Here is a 19799-nt window from a genome sequence, read left to right on the forward strand (position 1 = left end):
AGGTGTAATAGAAGTAGTCCACGTAGGTAGGTAGGTCTGGGGAAGGTGAAAAGAATTGTAGGAACCCAGGACCAGAAGGTAGATGGGATGAAAGAGAGATAAGTGGGATCCCAAGGGTCAGGAAGAAGTGCTTGTGGAACTACACCCAGAAAAAGATGTGGGTGGAGTGCTCCTTTAAGTAGAAGGTCAGACAGGTTTGGACCTCTGGGAGTGGTAGTAGGCACAGAGGTATCAGTGTGAAGGCTGATATGTTTCTTCCTTCGAGTCAGAAAGACTGCATGGGGAAGCCAGAGTGTGTAGGTCTACAGGAGGCAGATGTAGTCCGTGACAGAGCAGCAACGAGCTGATCATGAGTAAGCTATGAGAGAGCTTGACTGAAGAAAACCTTTATGTTGGTCTGAGGAGCAGACCTAAGGCCTAGGCTTGAGGCCTGAAGCAGCCATGTGGCAAGTGAGTAAGCCAGGAGGCTGAAGTATTGTACAAGTTACAGTAATAGTGGTACCCCTGCATGGGAAATTCCTGTCTTTTGTGAAGTTTTTCTGTTCCTGTAAAAAAAAGTGGGCTGCCATGCCCTTAAAAATGTAATCCTGGCCTGCACAACTTCTTGAAAATGCATGCACCACTTGAGTTTAATCACCCCCATCTTTACAATGTTTATAGATACATTTGTGCATTTCCAATTAATACTGTCCCAGCAAGAAAAAGGAACATCAGTTTATTGCAATATAAACTTAACTGAAAATGTATCCCAGGGAGATAAACACAATACAAAAGGGAATTTAAAGGACACTGGGAGTCATTAAATAAAATTACTCTGCCGGCATAGGGAACTAAACCCAATTACTAGCATCTTGCTATCTACATGCAATGCTGGGAATTGCTAGTTAATGAATTCCAGTTTGTATGAGAGAGAAAGATGGTGGGTTGTCCATAATGTATATTTTTCTTACTTATGGCACCTGTTGCCTTGTTCTAAGCTTCTTAGTAAAACAGGTCTGACCCAGAAGAAACTTAGATATATGTGCATGCCATGTCAGTGCAGAGATTAATTCTAAGAACAAAGACCTTTTAATAGAATATTACAAAATAAATAGAGCAGCAGCAGAAAAAAATCCTCTTTACAGAGCTGCAACTAGTGTTGCAGAGGTTAATATCTTTGGGTCTAATATTGCAGTATATTGAGAAAGGTCCCAAACGATGCCTTCTCCTTTTTATTTTTTACTCCATTGACAGAAGTCCTTCCATTATTATATACACATATTATGAATGGGGAGAGGATTCTCTCATTCATCCACCTCTCCCCCTTTCACAGAACGTGTTCAATTCTGTGAAAACTATGCAAAGATTTTTGTCAATAATGGATAGGGCAGAAAGGGGCAGGCAGCCATTGGGACCTTCCTTAATGTACTACAATGTTAGACCCAAAGCTAATAACCCCCACAATGCCTGAAGTTCAACACTGTGAAGGGGACTGGGCATCACTAAAGAGAAGGTTTCTACAGGAACAATAAGCCTGCAGAGCACGAGACATACCTCATTACAGGTAAGTTATGCGACTGCAGCTGTAGCAATTTTTTTTTTGTAACAAAACTCCAGCTTAACATTTTCTATAGTTACTGTGCCAGTACAGAATACAAAACACTTGATATAAATTGAACTTTGCTTTGCAGTCTATTGCTCTACATTGACAACTATGTTTTTCAAGTGTTGACCAAAATATTGGAAATAATGGTGTAGGGAAAGGGACGCTTTAAGATTTAAAACCTGTTCTGTTTAACAGATGCTTGCTAATTAATGACCTCTATTCTTTACCTTCACAACCTTATTTTTAAGTTGCTTGTCAATCTTACGCATTTCTATTACACATTCAAATAATCCTTTATAAATTATGCACACCACTGACAGGCACAGCCAGATTAGATCATGTAGCAGGAACTGCAGATGATTAATATGCCCACATCTGTTACAAATAGTTCAACTTTGTGTGACACTGACAAAGCTTTCACATATATTTTAAGTATGCTTTGGATTTGTCCACAATATCTAATGAAAAAATTATCAACAAGAATCTTACATCAGTTTCCCTCAATAAAATAGAAAGAAAAAGTGTATGTAATATATGAAGACTCTATTGTCCTAATGCAACATATCCATTTTTATTATACATGATTTATACAGCGGCAACCATTTGCATAGCACTTTACAAAATAAAGAGACAGTACAGTTCTAATTCAATGCAAGACAAGAGGTTGTGAGAACTTACAATCTAAAAGGAAGAGGCAAGTGATACAAAAAGTAATACATGGGTGGGGAGAGTAAAAGTTCAGTTGTTAGGAAAGGGAGAGATAAGCTTTCCTAAAGAGATGAGTTTTTGGAGATTGTCTAAAAAGGTGGACAGAGTAGGAAATAGGCAGCCATATTAGATCAAAAATGCATTGCTCCTTTATTTTTAGTGGCAAGCCTCCTGTTTATTCACTTTAGTGTGGCGTGTTTTGCAAAAGTTCTGCATGTTGAAGGTAAAGTTTACCAATCAATCTTTACCAGCTTTACCAAAAAGCACGCTATGCTGTCCCATATGAGTATAGCAGCATAGTGTGCCAAACCTACCTACCAGCAAGGTCTCTCTTTCTATTTAGAGAATGTTGTCCAAAACTGCATATAAAGAAGCATATTAAAATCCTTTGCAGTCTGCGATGGCTCCATCAAGAGCTATTGCAGGGACAGAGTGGCTGTTGGGACCAGCTACCCTAGTACCATGGGAACGAGCTCCGTCCTGTTCTTTTGGGCAACACATGCACAGTGTTGCAACTGGTGAGCTCATCACGAGAGAGTACACAATCAGATGATCATCAGAGAGTGCACAATTACATAATCTTTTGAGAGTACACAATGCACATAAATTCAGTAAGGAAAAAAAATAAATAAATTAAGGTCCACGCTTATGCACACAGATTTATAGATAGTTCCAGGTTTAATGTTAAACTGTGGTTAAAATCAAAAGTTACACAAAAAAAGATAATGCACACCCAAATCAAAATAACAGTACATAAAGTGTTAATTGCACAAGTGTGGGTGCTAGATCTATAAATATGTCTTCCTCAAGAAAAATCCAGGTATAATACACTCTAGTAATACGAATAATAGGCATCACTACAATAGTTAGTTTGGAGAGACTTTGACAGACTGGATTGGTGGTGCAGCTCATCTGAAAAGAAGCCTATGGGAGCAAAGAATAAGGTAACTAAAACTCCTTTTAATGGTATCCCTAAACAAAAATCAGTATTTAACCCTTGCAGTGTGGGGGGGGGGCCCTACTGAAAAGGTAACTTTTGACTTTATTCACCCATTGTATGCACATATTTAAATTTGGAATGTTATTGATATATAAGCTATTCTATACAGAATCATGTTTCAGGAGCAGAATAATGCCGCATACACATGGGTGGACTTTGACGGACTAGGTCCGATGGACTTTGACGGATTTTCCGGCGGACTTTCGAATGAACGGACTTGCCTACACATGATCAACCAAAGTCTGACAGATTTGTACGTGATGACATGCGACCGGACTAAAATAAGGAAGTTCATAGCCAGTAGCCAATAGCTGCCCTAGCGTTGATTTTTAGTCAGTCGGACTAGCATATAGATGAACGGATTTTTCGAAATTTTTCAGAAAGATTTGAAACATATTTTATTTCTAGCTCCGTTGGAATTTTGGGAAAAAAAAGTCCGCTGGAGCCCACACATGGTCGAATTGTCCGACGGTGTCCGGTCCGCCAGACCTAGTCCATCGAAAAGTCCACTCGTGTGTACGCGGCATAACAGTTCATGATATATGGCGAGTAGGCTTCTATTATTTCCCCCTCTTAATTCCAATATATACAGTATATAAGAGTATAAGGGTCACAGGGAACTCCTCTGAGGATAAGAAAATGCTGAAATGACCTCTAAAATGCCATTTTATAATGTCAGAGACCAAATTTCCTTTCTTGTGTAATTTTCTAATGGCAATCACATATTTTCTGCTACAAAAATTCACATATATACACACATATTTTATCTACAGTGATGTTTTTAATATTGGAATATATACCTATTAGAACTGCCTTCACAACACTCCACATGATGATGAATTGCCTGCCTAAGGAAATACATATATTTTACAGTATACTGTAAACATATTATTTTTACGTCTACAATATTCAATTTAATGAGAAAACATTACATATATTGTAGACTCATGTATGCTTTGGAGAAATCCAATGTGTATACATATATTCTTTTATTGCAGAGAAAAGGTATGTCGTTCCTTAGTGTAAGGCCTCATGCATATGGACAGTTTAAGGGCCTAAAATTGGCTTAGCATAAAATCCTGGTGTTCTTCCCTACCTGGGGAGTTGCAGGTGGCGCATAGAGCTGCCCATAGAAATTAAATCCTGTATGCATACACTGATGTTTTTGTGCATTGGCGTGAAGACACATATGCATGTATTACATATTCCCTGAATGCAGAAACCTCATGCACATAAACATTTAAGATCTGCGTTTAGATATGCTGCAAATTTTCAAAGTAGCAGTGACAAAATTGTAGTGTAGCAATATGCTGGGTTGCCTGACTAAATGTTTTTTTAGAAAACCTGATGATACTAGAACATGTATTTAGGAAACTTGTATATCCATTGCTGTTTTAAACCTAATGGACATAGAAATCTTGGGGCTTAAATGTGGGCATTTTCTCCACCCAGGGAGCTGAGGGTGGCTCTTGCACCATTCAGAGATGAGAACTTCCATAGCTGGCTGTACTTGCCACCTGCAGCAAGTGAAAAAAAATGCTGTGGTTTTATGTTAAAGCTGATTTGAACTCTAGAAGTGTCCATGTGCATTAGGCCCAAAACAGAATGATATATATAAGAAGTTTATAAAATACATGCTCTATTATTTTTAGGCTTTCTTAGAAAATATTTTAAAAAATCAGGCAACATCTCTGTCAGGTTTGTATTGCTTTCTATGTGCCAATTAGGGAAATTTTCCCCTCACTTCTTGTCCAAGTGACACAACAGGAAGTAACTGCAATCTGCTCAATGGGAGAAAACAATAAAACCTGACAGATGTTCTAACCCCTCGCAGCAGCATTAAAAATGTTATTTCTGTCTCTTTTTCCTGAGAACAGGAAATAAATCTTGCTTCCTACCCAGGGACATGACATTCCAGGCCCATTCACACACAACACAACACTGTGGTAATGACATTCTGTATGGAACCCCAAAGCACCTTTCTAGTGGCTAGGCTTTAACATGCATTGTAGTGTGCTACCAAAAATTCTGCATGCTTGATTTCTGGTTTTGTTGTGGTGTGTTGGGCAGCCCATTAAAATAAAAATGTTTAATCTGATTTTATTGTATCAAAAATGTGAATAAAAATGTGAAAAGAGGGCACAAAGGATAAAATACACGTGTACATAGATCTTCATACATACAAAAAAAAAAGAATCAAAAGATCATGAACAAAAATAAGGTATAGAGTATCTTCTTTGGTATCATTGCTGGATGTAATAATAGGGTAAAGATCAATAGAAATCAGTGCATATTATTAAGTGCATTAAAATAAATTGGTTTCCCAAACACAACACACAGCGCAACACAGTGCATGGGTTTTATTACAAAACTCAGTTGAGCTGAGGGTGTGTGTAAAGTGTAAAGCCTCGTACACCCGATCTGATTGTTGGCAGAGGATTGTTTGTTGACAGACTATTGTCCTAAAATCCAACCGTTAGTACGCTCCTTCAGACAATTGTTGTCAAACTTTCAGCCAACAAATGTTGGATGGCAGGCTAGTAAATTTTTGCTGGACAACGGTCTGTTGTCAGATTTTCGTATTGTCTGTACACAGGTCTGTCACACAAAGTTGAAAGTACAAACATGCATGCTCAGAATCAATGCTCACCAAACACAAAATTAGCAGAAGGTGCCCAAAGGGTGGCACTCAAAAGCTGAAATTCCTCATAGTGTGTCACTACGTTCGTGTTTGTTGGCCGACAATTGTGTACCATTAGTATGCAAGACAAGTTACTGCACACGCCCTTTGGACAAAAGTCTGACGCTCTGTTGGCCAACAATCCGAACGTGTGTACCAGACTTTAGTGTCATAGTTAGATGGGCTTTGAGTGTTTGTCAGTTAGGCAAATTCAGATTGCTTTCAGGTGTATTTTGTTTGCATCTGAGATCAGTTTGAGAAGTTCATTAGATCATTTAGGCTCTGTTTCCACTAGTGCAACTTGTCATGCGACTTTGGACACATAAAGATGCGTGACAAGTCACAGCTCATTGATTTCAATGGCACCTGTTCCAATCTATGCAACTTAAAGTTGCAGCGACTTTAAAAAGGTTCCTGCACTACTTTGATGCGACTTTTGATGCAACTTTTAAAGCAACTTTGATCCAGAGACTGTAAAGTTGTATCAAAGCTGCACTCAAAGTTGCATCAAAGTCATATTCCAAAGTCACACTCTGAATCGTGCAACTTTGGGGTTGTAATAGTGGAAATGTAGCCTCAGAGTTCAATTCACTAATAGATGCATTAGACCTGCAGCTGACTTTCTTCTAAGCTGCAGCAATATGGTGCTTCCATTGTATTGTATGGAGAAAGAAGTAGTTCTGACAATAGCCAATTGACACAGGGTTGGCTTAGGGGTTCAACCACTTGCCGACCGCTGCATGCCAATATACTTCGGCACAATGGCAGCGGTGGGCAAATGGGCGTACCTGTAAGTCCCCTTTAATTGGCAGGGCTAGCGGGCATGCACACGCTCACCACGTACAGCGTGACCATGCCTGCAGGACCGGAGGGCTCAATGTCTGCTGATCTCCCAGCATTCATTTCATGGAGCCGCAGAATGGGGAAGTGCCTATGTAAACAAGGCATTTCCCCGTTCTGCCTTGTGTCATGACAGAGATCACTACACACTGTCATCGGGAGCAGTGATCGCTGTCATGTTACTGGAAGCCCATCCCTCCACAGTTAGAATTACTCCCTAGGACACACTTAACCCCTTGATTGCCTCCTGGTGTTTAACCCCTTCCCTGCCAGTGTCATTTACACAGTAATCAGTGCATTTTTATTGCACTGATCGCTGTATAAATGAAAATGGTCCCAAAATGGTGTCAAAAGTGTCCGATGTATCCGCCATAATGTCACAGTCATGATAAAAATCGCAGGTTGCCACCATTACTAATAAAAAAAGAAGAATAATAAAAATGCCATAAAACTATCCCCTATTTTGTAGACTCTATAACTTTTGCGCAAACCAATCAATATACGCTTATTGCGATTTTTTTTCACCAAAAATATGTAGAAGAATACATATCAGCCTAAACTGAGGAAAAAAATGTGTTTTTTATATATTTTTGGGGGATATTTATTATAGCAAAAAGTTAAAAATATTGCATTTTTTTCAAAACTAATCGCAAAAAGTGCTCTGGTCAGGAAGGGGGTAAAATCTTCCGGGGCTGAAGTGATTAAGTAGACAATTATCAGGACATATTTGGGACCTTTTTTTATTTTCAGGAATAAAAACTGGAAACTAAACCTTCCCTTTTAACTCAACAGGAAAATGTAAAGAGTAATCAGACAATTACGTTAGCTTCTTGTTTCCAGAAAGATTTTAAATACTGTAAAGATCTATTAAATGTTCTCAAATTTGGGCCACCCCATCAGAAGGATAGTTGAAGATTTTCACTTCTGCTTATCCAAACAATATATCTATCTTGTGCATATGGAGTTGTTTAGTTCAGTGGCAGATGTGTTTCAGTGAGTCTATGTCAGTCTGAACTGTGGTTAGGGGCTTGCTGACCCACTTTTAATAAACAAAATGAGAGTGAAGTCCACAAAAATAGAGGATTTTCACTATCAAATCAGGTAACCCAAATGCCAAGACAATTGGCTTTCTCTTAAGTCGTTCCACTGCTCTTGTCAGGATCCTTCAGACCCAGCTCTCCCAGCAGTTTTGGCTCTCCTGGCCTACTCAGCCTTTAGTTACAACACCCAGATGCACGTCACATGCCCGCTCCCTGACCTTTCAAGAGGGATCTCCTGCCACCCAAGGTTCTTTCACTCCTCCAAGACTTACAGGCACCCTCAGTCCCTTGGATTCACCTAGTCACTTCAGCATTCCCAGTCTTCTAGACTTGCTCAGCTGCCCCATCAGTAAGGAATCTCTCCAACATGGAGTACTGTCTCTTGAGTAAAGCATCTCTCCTAATAAGAGTATGTCTGGATGGAGCAAACAACTGTCTCTTGATGGGAGCCCTAAAGTTTTGACCAGGCCTCGCTTATAACAAATAAGTATACACCTGCACCCTCCTTGAATTCTCCAAACTAGAGACTCTGTTCCAGGATTACAAGACCTGGAGAAAACTGAAATCCCAATCTTTCCCAATCAGACAGAATACGCCAGAGTCTCTCAAGCTGTACCCTTGAGAATCTTATGTATCTTCTGGTTTTACTTGCACAGTGGCAAGGCTTAACACTGTCACTTGTGATACTTTTCAGAGGGTGGCAGAGCAGTGGCTTCTTGGTGTTGCCCTGAATGTGTTTTTTTTTTCTGCTTTTATTGGAGGTAGTGTTTTTGTATAGACAAATTATGCCACAACCAAGCATTTGGCTCCCATGGCCACACTAATGTCAATAAGAACATTTGAGAGACAGTGCCACCTGTCAAACTTAGCATGCCAAATTAAAATTGCCACAGCTTAGAAGCAAACATCACAGCTGCAGCATATAGAGCCCGTTTGGCTGCCAAGTTATGTTTTAGGTGAACGGTAAGGGGGACAGTAAATTAATGATTTTTTTTGCCCCCTTCTGCTGTCTGTGTAAAAGAGTACTTTTAATCCTGGCTACAAAGTAGAATCACCTTTATCACTGATCTTTTATGCTGTGACTTCACTGCTAGACTCAGCTGGCAGAAGAATGATTTCAAAAGGTCTACAGATATATAGAAGAAATTACCTTTCTTTACATGAGCACTGTGTTATGCCTCAAAAGCACCAAACATGCTCCCCAGCCACACCTCTCAGTTCCAACCATCAAAAGGGCCCCAAATGATCATACCACAGGTGCCCTAAATAGGGTGTATAACATATTCTAGCAACACTGAGCAATGGCACATCCATTGCTTTTACATGTCTTCTATATCTACAACTATGGATGAACAAAGGCTGTATCTATTACATATATATGTTCTGAAATGTCCATTATGAACCCACAACGCAGTATATTCTTTAGCAAACATGAAAGTTTTGGGGGAAAAGCCCTGCAACACACTTGCTCTGCTTCAGAGCTGTAGTTCTCATGTCGTTTGCATTATGAAACATTAGTAACTGCAGTGAACTTAAAGACATTTGACATAAGAGAAATGTGGGGCCACCATTGCTGACCCTTTTCTAAAAATTATATCAGCCCACTTATCTAGCTATAATACTTTCTAAGCAATGGGTCAATAACAAGAACACAGAAAGTGATGTCACAAAATAAATATAAAAATAAAAAATAAATAAATATCCAAATACTTGTTCCAGGGTCAGGGATTTTTTTAAGGTCAGTGTCACCCAAGGGGACAATGTCCTCTGCCTGCTCCTTGCTATCCAAGATACAGCAACATACACTCAAAACATGCAACACAAACTATTCAATGTGATATTTATATGCATATAATAATATTTTGAAGGGTATAAAAGGGAAGAAATGCAAAGTGAAAGCCAAGAAGCCTACTTAATTTCCCTACAAGTGTGTTATCCAATAAATCAGCAAGTGATATAAACCCTTATAATGTGAAAAGCAGCGGTGAATAAATAAATATGATATTATATCCACATACACAACCAGAACTACAGTTTTCTGTGTGACTGTGTTTCATTCAACTCACATAGAATGTCCTTGGAAATAAATCTACCACCTTTAAGTGGGTAAAACTATCCAGAGCACTGCAGGTGTTCTGAACTCCATATCAAATGGGCTCCAACTGTGTTATCCCTGCCACCTTCAGAAAGGCTACTTTCCACATGGGGTGGACCTCAAATTATAAAGGTTAGATGTGAATTTTCACTGTTATCTCCAGATCTCTCATAGAAAAAAAATAAGATAGGAGTACCCAATTATTTCATGAAGTATATCGTTCCAACTTCATCTCCATATATTGTCTCAATGTAGGAATAAAATAAACATAGTACAATCTAATAGTGTAATACTTATAATTTGAGGTCCATCCTATCTGGTGAGAGAGCCTTTTGAAAGTGGCTTCCAATAACACAGCTGGAGGACATCTGATGTGGATTTGAGGACTTTCTTGTGTGGTGAATGTTACACAGAGAGATTGTGGACTTAGCCACATTGTGCATTATTTGTAACACAAGTTTGTGTTTTAGTCTAAATTCAGATCTTTGCAATGCAGGAATGCATTCCCCTGTTCATTCCGGCTTCATATTGCATGGTACATTGTATTGAGTGCTACAATGCAATTTTTTCTTAATGGCAATTTAACGCACCTAGCCATCACATGTATTCTTGATATAATTATACGCAGCCTACTTGTTCTCAGAGTTGCTGCTAGTCTGTAGTCCCACTCAGCTCTAAGGCCTCATTCACAAGGCCACATCGGCTGTAAAGCAGCAAGTGTGTTGTGATAAAAAGCACCTGGGAGCCCAGGTTTGGCTGGACAGCCACAGCCAAGCAGCCTGTACAAAGCAATGACAGGCTGACAGTGGCCGCAGCTATCCACTGGTGTTCAGATGTTATTGCAAAGCCAGCATCTCAACACCACTTTTTTCACAATACTTGCCACACTACAACTGATTTTGCAATGCGACTGAGGCTTAATGTGTAACTATGGGCACAATTAAAATTTACATTTTTTCTGCAGTCTGTCACTAGCGCTAATACAGCACCCGTCCTCTGTTTATGATCAGGAGCTGATGGAACAGGCTCCTGATCATATGACCAATATGACAGGCAATTACAGTCTGTCCTGCCTCCTGGAATTAAGACCCACCTAAAGGGCCAACAGAAGGGGGTGGGAAGGGGTTGAACCTATTTTCCCCAAAACAAAACAAAAAAAAAAAAAAAAAAAAACTGTTACTGTAACTGCCTAAAAATGTAAGATAGGATTGAACTTAAATTTGTTTATGACTTACTTATAGTGAAATTTAACTATGCCTATACTCACCTCTGCTCCAGTAGTGTAACATCCACAAGCTCCCTCGCCAGTGCTGACATGGCAGTCTTCGGTCATCTTGATTGGCCAGTGTGGGATGACATAATTTTCACACATGCCCACAGGAGTTAATTATCCTCACACCAGGAATTATATAATGAGTTGCAAAACTTTTGTTTACGTGTCCATCTAAGACTACCCTGTCCATAAAGTGGCAATACACTTGGTGATTTCATTACAGAACAAACAGTGGTGTCACCCTTTTAAAGAAAATGTCTAAATAATGGTTCTACTGACAGGATCAACAAGTACAGTAATAAATTATGTTATGGTGGGGACTTGTATCATACGTGTAATTGTGTCCATAGTTGATGTTAAGGTTATAATTTGCAGGTTTAACATCACGTTAAAAAAAATCACATTAGGGATACAACAACTCTAATATTATATATGTTATACAGATAACAAAAAATTCTAATCATATACATGATTCACATAACACAACGTAGGCAAATTACTGCTTTACATAAGCTACACCCAGTTTATGACTAATTGGCTGCTAAGAGGAATAGATTACTAAATCCCATGACAGTTCTGACCTAATAAAGATAATTTGTAATAAAACACTCTAAATATTGCTGTTTGTGATTTCATTTTTAAAACTCATTTATCCTAATATAACGTAATTAACTATTATCATTTGTTTACAGGGATACATTACATTAGTGTCAGCTACTTAATACAAAGCTTTTACAAAGTATTTTTACAGGGATATTAAACAAAGCTACATTTTATATTAACAAGAAGTAAACTGGATCAGTCATTGTGAATCAATCTAATTACACAAATTTGAGTTGAACTTAAGAGACACCATATAAAAATATCAACACTATAATTTTTATATCAGCTTCCAATTTATTATAATGGAAGTGCCCATTATACAATTTACTAATTATATATTTCCCCAGATGAAATTCATAAAAGGCTGCACATCTAGACTTCACTAATCCCTGAGTAATACCTATGTCTACAATACAGATACATTTTTTCACATTGAAAAAGAGAAAAGAAAGGGCGCACCAGCCATGTGCATTATCTTTTGTATAAAATCTATTAAAACTAATGATAAAAAGGAACTACTTACAAACAGTAGTAGAAGATCACAAATGTGTAAAGAGTCTTCCAATCTCAGCAAACAGTCAGAAAACAGCAGAGACAACCTGAGACGCCAGAAGAGTTCATAAAAAATCACTGCTGGTTGATGCATTTCGAGGGGAACAATCCCCTCATTTCATTCATTTCTGCTGTTCTGGACTTTGAGCTGGTTCTTTCCATTTACCATTAAAAATGTGAAGATCAAAGCTGATTGGTTGCCATAGACAACACATCATCTTTTATCTCTTCCAAATTGTATGAATGAGTCATGACTTATATATGCATTTAATAGGTATTGATACTGAAATAATTTAACCAATGATAAACTTTCAGGGCCTAACATCATGGTATGTTTTTATGCTAAACTCCATTTTCTAATTTTTTTTGGTATTGACTGTTTACCAAAAAGTATTCTTTTCCGAGCAATTATTTTGTAGCATGTCATACTAACAAAAATCATATAGTTTATTACCTTTCATTTGACTAATATGGAGCATCTCTACCAAAGCTGTAACCACTTGTTTTCCTCAGTAGTGTTTCATACGTAAGTTGCTTAGCAATGACTTGTAACCATCCTCAGTAGGTGGTGGGTAATGAAAGGCTGTCCTAATTATGGTAGGTCATGTCCTACTTTTTATTCTCTTTGTGTACTTTTCTAATTACTATGGCAAAGGAGCACACCGTGGTAAGGTTGTGCATTGGTGGAGGACAAAAACTATATTTAGAAGGAGAGAATAAATCTGGTGTATATATTGTAAACCAGGAATTGGGTATGCTAAGAGATGTGTACAGCTTTCACAAGGAAATACACAATGGTAGAAGATTTGAAGTACATCAACTGACATATTTAGTTACCATCACCAAAAAAGTAAAAGCAATGATCTTAAATGATTTTTCCATCCAGTTTTGATAATTGTCCCACAGAGCTGCTTTCAGCATACAAGTCACTTTTGCTAAAGACAAATTACCTGTAAGTAAATTTAATCTGCAGCAGGATAGAAAAGCCTTTAAGTTTTTTTTTCAACTGTTCCTTTGTAAGGTTTAGGCCTGGTTCACACTAGTTCTACTTCTGATGTGACTTGAGTTGCACAGAATTGCATTTTAAAGGAAATATGTTTTCAATGCGACTCAGAACGATGTGATTTTGGAAAAGGCTCCTGCACTACTTTGCTGCAATTTACAGTGCAACTTGACCCCATAGAACACGCAAAGTCGCATCAAAGTTGCTCCACATAATCACACTGTAAATTGCAACAAATCACATTACAGTAGTGTAAATGAGCATTAAGCTTTCTAAACAACACATACTTTTAAAAGATAGCAGTATAACTATAATACTTTAAATAATAAAAATAATATAAATATATATGGCCATTTACAACAAGCATAATTCACTATTTGTACGTGTGTGTGTGTGCGCATGCGTGTGTGTGTGTGTGTGTGTGTGTGTGTGTGTGTGTGTGTGTGTGTGTGTGTGTTGTGTGTGTGTGCCTGACTATGCAGCAAACTCATAGATAAACATGTCTTGATGATATGTAAAGTGGAAGGAGTGCCCAGACCTAAAAGACTATGAAGATGGCTTAAAAAGAAAATAGATGATTGCATTAGTACTATCACTATGACATTCTAACATGATTACCGCCTGCATATAATATACTGCTTGGCAAAAATATAACTGTAGTTCCAATTAAGACCTAAGAAATGGAATTATGCCATTACAGTCAAGGACATGTTGCAGTAACTCTTTCCTAATACAGGAAACTTCCTTTTACTGCTCTGTTCTTTAGTACTGCATGACTTTGATTTAGTAAAGAAGTACAATGTTGTATTAACACATTGTAAAATTAACATGTTCCCTGTCAATCATGTACAAAGTTATAAAACAGTTAGGGAACTCAATTAATGTTTTGTAGTGTGCACTGGCTCTCCTTACTGTGAAAATGACTCCCATAGTAAACTGCACCCTACATGGCGAGGCCTTATAGCAAACCAAAATGAGTCACCTCCAGCAACTTCTGCTAAAAATTCATCATCTGATACTATATGCTTTGTAATGACTTGCATCCAAACATTTACATTGCACTACTTTCTATTTCAACCAAAAATAAAAAAACAATTACCATTTCCACACATCATCCAAATGCAAAGTAACATACATTCAAAGAAGTACCTGGATACAAAAAGTTAGAATTTAATTACATGGAACCAAAGATGAGGGCAAGGACAAAGGGGTGCTGTAAGAGTGCCAAAGGAGTATTATGAATGCATCTCAGAAAGATTGCCTTTATGATTTTTTTAATAATGTGCAAAGCTGTACATCATAAACAGAAAACAGTCTTTGCCCAAGGCATGGCTACAGTTCCTATTGCATATTTTGTTACATATTATCTTTCCTTATTTTCATTCCTCACACCATTCTCATGCTCTTTCTAGGACAGTGCAAGGAAGAATGATAACATTGGAAAATGTAATAATACAAAACAACCAATTAGATGTTATCCTTTTATCAGTATAAAACAATTAAATGATTGAATTATGGTTGCTAATTGGGCAGTATGGGTTACTGCTCTATGAATGAACAGATCAGCAGGTTTTTATGTTGCATGCGAGTGTGCATGCATTGTTTATTAGCTGACAAAATGCAACTGTAGTCCCATGAAAAGCAAAACGTGTTTCCCAAACAGTGAGGTGTGTATTATATTTCTTGTTTGTATATATTTTGAAAGAGCATTCCCACTTTAAAAAAGCATTCTGTAGTCTTTAACTTATGTGAGCCACTCTGAACTACTACAATCAGCAGAGGGATTTAATGGCAAGAGAGCTACAGATGCATTTTAAAAGTTGTATTGCACTGTAGTAAGTAGGCATTTTGGTATATGATCCGATTTTATTATTGCAGTCCCATTTAAAAGAGATCCACACATGCCTAAATTAATTTCGGTAACTCATTGCAATGCCAAACATAAAAACAAAATTGTAATATTGAAGCATTTATTGCAGTGAAATTTCATCCAGTGCATGAAACAACAATATTCATCAATCAGCATCAGCTAAACCAAAAAGCAGACTAAGCATCACCTTCATGTCAAACAGACAACTGTGCAGCAACAAGAACTTTTAATGTAATAGATCTGCACATAAAAGTGTTAAACACCCTTAAAACTATTTAGAAACTTGCTGATGTAAAGATACACTTTTTGACTGCCTTACCACATGAACTTTGTGTATTTACTAATGGTGGAAATTAGTAACCCCTGAAGTGATCCCTCATTTTCCAGATAATGGATAGATTCATTTTAGTGCATAGGCTGAATTTTCAGCACTGTGGACAGTGCTCAGCAACAGCAATACAAGTACATTGAGTGAACTCTAATCAGCACCTTGGACAGCGCTCAGCAGCAGCAATACAAATACATTGGGGTTTATTTATTAAAGGCAAATCCACAGTGCACTACAAGTGCCCTGCAAGTGCACTTGGAAGTGCAGTTGCTGTAGATCTGAAATTAGGGGAAGCTCTGCTGATTATTTTCCTTGCATGTCCCCCTCAGATCTACAGTGACTGTAATTCCAAGTGCACTTGTAGTGCACAGTGGATTTGCCTTTATTAAATAAACCCCATTGACTGAACTCCAATCAGCACCATGGACAGCACTCAGCAGAAGCAATACACATACATTGAGTGAACTACGATCAGCACTATGGACAGTGCTCAGCAGCAGCAGCAATACAAGTATATTGATTGAACTCCAATCAGCTCCATGGACATCACTCAAATGCAGCAATACAAATACATTGAGTGAATTACTATCAGCACCATGGACAGTGCTCAATAGCAGCAGCAATACAAGTACATTGGGGTTGATTTACTAAAGGCAAATCCACTCTGCACTCCAAGTGCACTGCAAGTGGAAGTGCAGTTGCTGTAGATCTGAGGGGAAGATCTGAAATGAGGGGAAGCTCTGCTGATTTTATCATACAATCATGTACAAGCTAAATAATTATGTTTTTTATTTTCCTTACATGTCCCCCTCAGATCTACAGCCACTGCACTTCCAAGTGCCCCTGCAGGGCACTTGTGGTGCAGAGTGGATTTGCGTTTAGTAAATAACCCCCCTAGAGTGAACTCTAATCAGCACCATGGACAGCGCTCAGCAGCAGCACCACAAGTACACTAAGTGAACTCCAATCAGCACCTTGGAAAGCGCTCAGCAGCAGCAATACAAGTACATTGAGTGAACTCCTATCAGCACCATGGACAGCGCTCGGCAGCAGCAATACAAGTACATTGAGTGAACTCCAATCAGCACCATGGACAGCGCTCAGCAACAGCACCACAAGTACACTGAGGGAACTCCAATCAGCACATTGGAAAGCGCTCAGCAGCAGCAATACAATTACATTGAGTGAACTCCAATCAGCACCTTGGAAAGCGCTCAGCAGCAGCAATACAAGTACATTGAGTGAACTCTAATCAGCACCATGGACAGCGCTCAGCAGCAGCAATACAAGTACATTGAGTGAACTCCTATCAGCACCATGGACAGCGCTCGGCAGCAGCAATACAAGTACATTGAGTGAACTCCAATCAGCACCATGGACAGCGCTCAGCAACAGCACCACAAGTACACTGAGGGAACTCCAATCAGCACATTGGAAAGCGCTCAGCAGCAGCAATACAATTACATTGAGTGAACTCCAATCAGCACCTTGGAAAGCGCTCAGCAGCAGCAATACAAGTACATTGAGTGAACTCTAATCAGCACCATGGACAGCGCTCGGCAGCAGCAATACAAGTACATTGAGTGAACTCCAATCAGCACCTTGGATAGCGCTCAGCAGCAGCAATACAAGTACATTGAGTGAACTCTAATCAGCACCATGGACAGCGCTCGGCGGCAGCAGCAATACAATTACATTGACTGAACTTCAATCAGCACCTATGACTTGATGTACTGATTAGACGGCCAATTACACAAGAAGTTACTAAATAGCAATAATATACAGTAAATGTTTAATAGGTAAGGCATGACAAGTGCAAATGTGAGACCTGAATATTTCGCGTTATGAAATATTATAAGAGATACTAATAATACTTAAAAAAAACAGAATAGAAAAATATCTACAAATACAAAATGTCACTTATAATTATATAGAAACGGTGTAATAAATCAGCACACACAGTAAGCTACACTCCTCTAGAGACAGGCCTGTCTGATGGAGCACTGATATGTGCCTATAATTACAATGAGGCTTGATAGCACATTCTGGTAAGCAGGCCTTCCGCCTGTGCATTCTAGCTCACCAGTGTGACACAGGAGTGCATGCTTCTGTTTACTCATAGACACACATACGCAGCTGTCACAATCAATACAAGAATGCTGCAAACAATTAAGACTGCTTTTATATCACAAATGCCAACTTATCACCTTTGTGTCAAAAGCACTAACAACCTCAGATATCCTAATAGGTGGTACGGACATTTCGGATAATCTGCTTATCACCACTGCCACATAGTCATTTATTACAACAGGCTTGAAAATCAAAGCTTTTAGAAATTCTGTAACAGTCTTTTCCTTGCAAGAGCACTGAACTGTAAATCCACAGAGCAGCAGATCTATAGAGTTCAAGACCTATTGTGACAGTCTGCGTATTGCAGATTAAGTAGCACTGCAAACCCACCACTCATGGTGTCCCTGTGTTTAATAATCATTATAATACACTCTCTAAAGCCCTTCACACTGGAGATACACAAGGAGAAGACAATCAATGAATGCAGACCGCAGTACAACCAGAGTCATAAACAGCTTGGCCCCCATTTCTTCAGATCACAAGCATACCACCTGTAAACTAGTGCAGTGGTCTTTAATCTAACCTGCAGTGCAAGACATGCAAATGGCACTCTGCCCTCTAAGTGCACTAATGCATCAGAATCATTGATTACAATCCATTATGGAAGATCCAATCAAATAGCACAGGATAGATCTTAAAAGGCAGTCTAGATTCTGCAGACCGTGACAACAATGCATGCTAAGAAGCATGCAAACATCAGGTGTTGAGCATCTGAGTTGCGGCCAAAGTCAAGCCTAGCACATCAATATGGAACAGGAGAACGTACATAAAGACTTTCTCAAGTGATAGGTACCGGCTGTCAGTCCCTGGACATCCTCAACCAGAGCCAACTTTAACGTTGGGCCAGCAGCTACATCCCCTATAGGAAGTAAGGAGGAGAAGCCAGTTGTCCTACCTTGCAGTCTTCAGAGCAGGATTTGACCGAATACTCCTCCGATTGTAAATATTTCTGTAGCAAAATTTCAAATTCTTGGTATTTCTCCTGAGCTTGCTGGTCGTAGCCTTTGTAAGCCTGGACACATTGCCTGCAACCAGCTACATCCCCGTTCTCCATCAGGTCCCCACTACAGTTCAACGTGTCCGGATTGGAGAAGCCAGAAAACAAATCCCAAAGTGTATAGGAATTACAAAAGGGTAGGTACAAATGACTCAAGTTGTAGTGAGTGGCTTCATCCCTCCATGGCCCCTCACTCAAGTTCCTACAGACAGAGTCAGCATCGTCCACCACCAAACATCGGCCAGAAGGATTATGTGGGGAACAGGCTTGTGGCGGCCACAGAGGTTTGGTAGAATTTCCTAGAAAAATAGCTTTTTTGCCTTGGCTAAGGCTCTCTTGAGATGATTGAATGGTAGGTGAGAGTGAAGGTCCTTCCACTGATGGCAATGGATCAGCCATGCTAGTAGGTGACATTAAGGTGCCCTGCTCTTTGTCTCTGGTCCTTGTCAATTTCGCCTCGGCGCAGAACCACAAATGATCAGAGAGCAGAACTGTGAAAAACAAGAGGGATGCTAAAGACAGTCGCCATTTCTGAGCCCTCTCTGAATCCGTGAAAGGTTTCTCGTTCTCCCGGGGTGCGAACCAGATTTTGGAGCTGTCATCAAACTGCCGACACATCCAAGCACCCCTGGTCATATTTTGGGAAGGCGCTGCCCTGGCCGACTCCACCGTGACGGCTCCTTGGCCAGTGTGACCCCAATATTCATTGACTTGAGGATGGATTGCCTTGTTTTTTCTGCCTTGGACGGCGTTTTTGCCGACGGCACACGATGGGACTTGTTCTTCTCGCAGTGCCGCTGATCAGCTAGATCCATCCAATTAGAGGGAATAAAGAGAGGAAGGCAGGCACGGGCACATCGCGCTTCTTCTCCATAGCGCTCACACATACAATGCTGCTACTTGCCACTGACTGCATGCCTCTTGTCCGTGCCGAGAGCTCCGCTTTTACCGCAGAGCCTTTCCCCTTTCCTCCTACTGACACAGATTGCAGCACGGCACGGCACGGCACGGCACGGCTGGGCTCCCTTGGCTGGCTTGGCTGCTCTGCTCCTTCAGCCGGGCGTCTTCTCCTTGGCGGAATAGCCTGGCTTTTGC

The 19799-nt window shown here is 39.5% G+C and overlaps 1 protein-coding gene across 1 annotated transcript in view; it reads right to left on the reverse strand.

Annotated features, from left to right (window-relative positions):
* Positions 1–19799, reverse strand: part of NALF1 (NALCN channel auxiliary factor 1) — a 718818-nt gene that overhangs the window by 697797 nt on the left and 1222 nt on the right. Inside the window, exon 1 of the mRNA XM_073614475.1 lies at positions 18603–19799. This exon is cut by the window's right edge and continues 1222 nt beyond it. Within this exon, the coding sequence (XP_073470576.1) occupies positions 18603–19340 (738 nt within the window). The 5' untranslated portion in view covers positions 19341–19799. The remainder of the gene's footprint in view (positions 1–18602) is intronic.

This window comes from Aquarana catesbeiana, linkage group LG02 (genome assembly GCF_042186555.1).
Source record: "Aquarana catesbeiana isolate 2022-GZ linkage group LG02, ASM4218655v1, whole genome shotgun sequence".
Taxonomy (NCBI): Eukaryota; Metazoa; Chordata; class Amphibia; order Anura; family Ranidae; genus Aquarana; species Aquarana catesbeiana.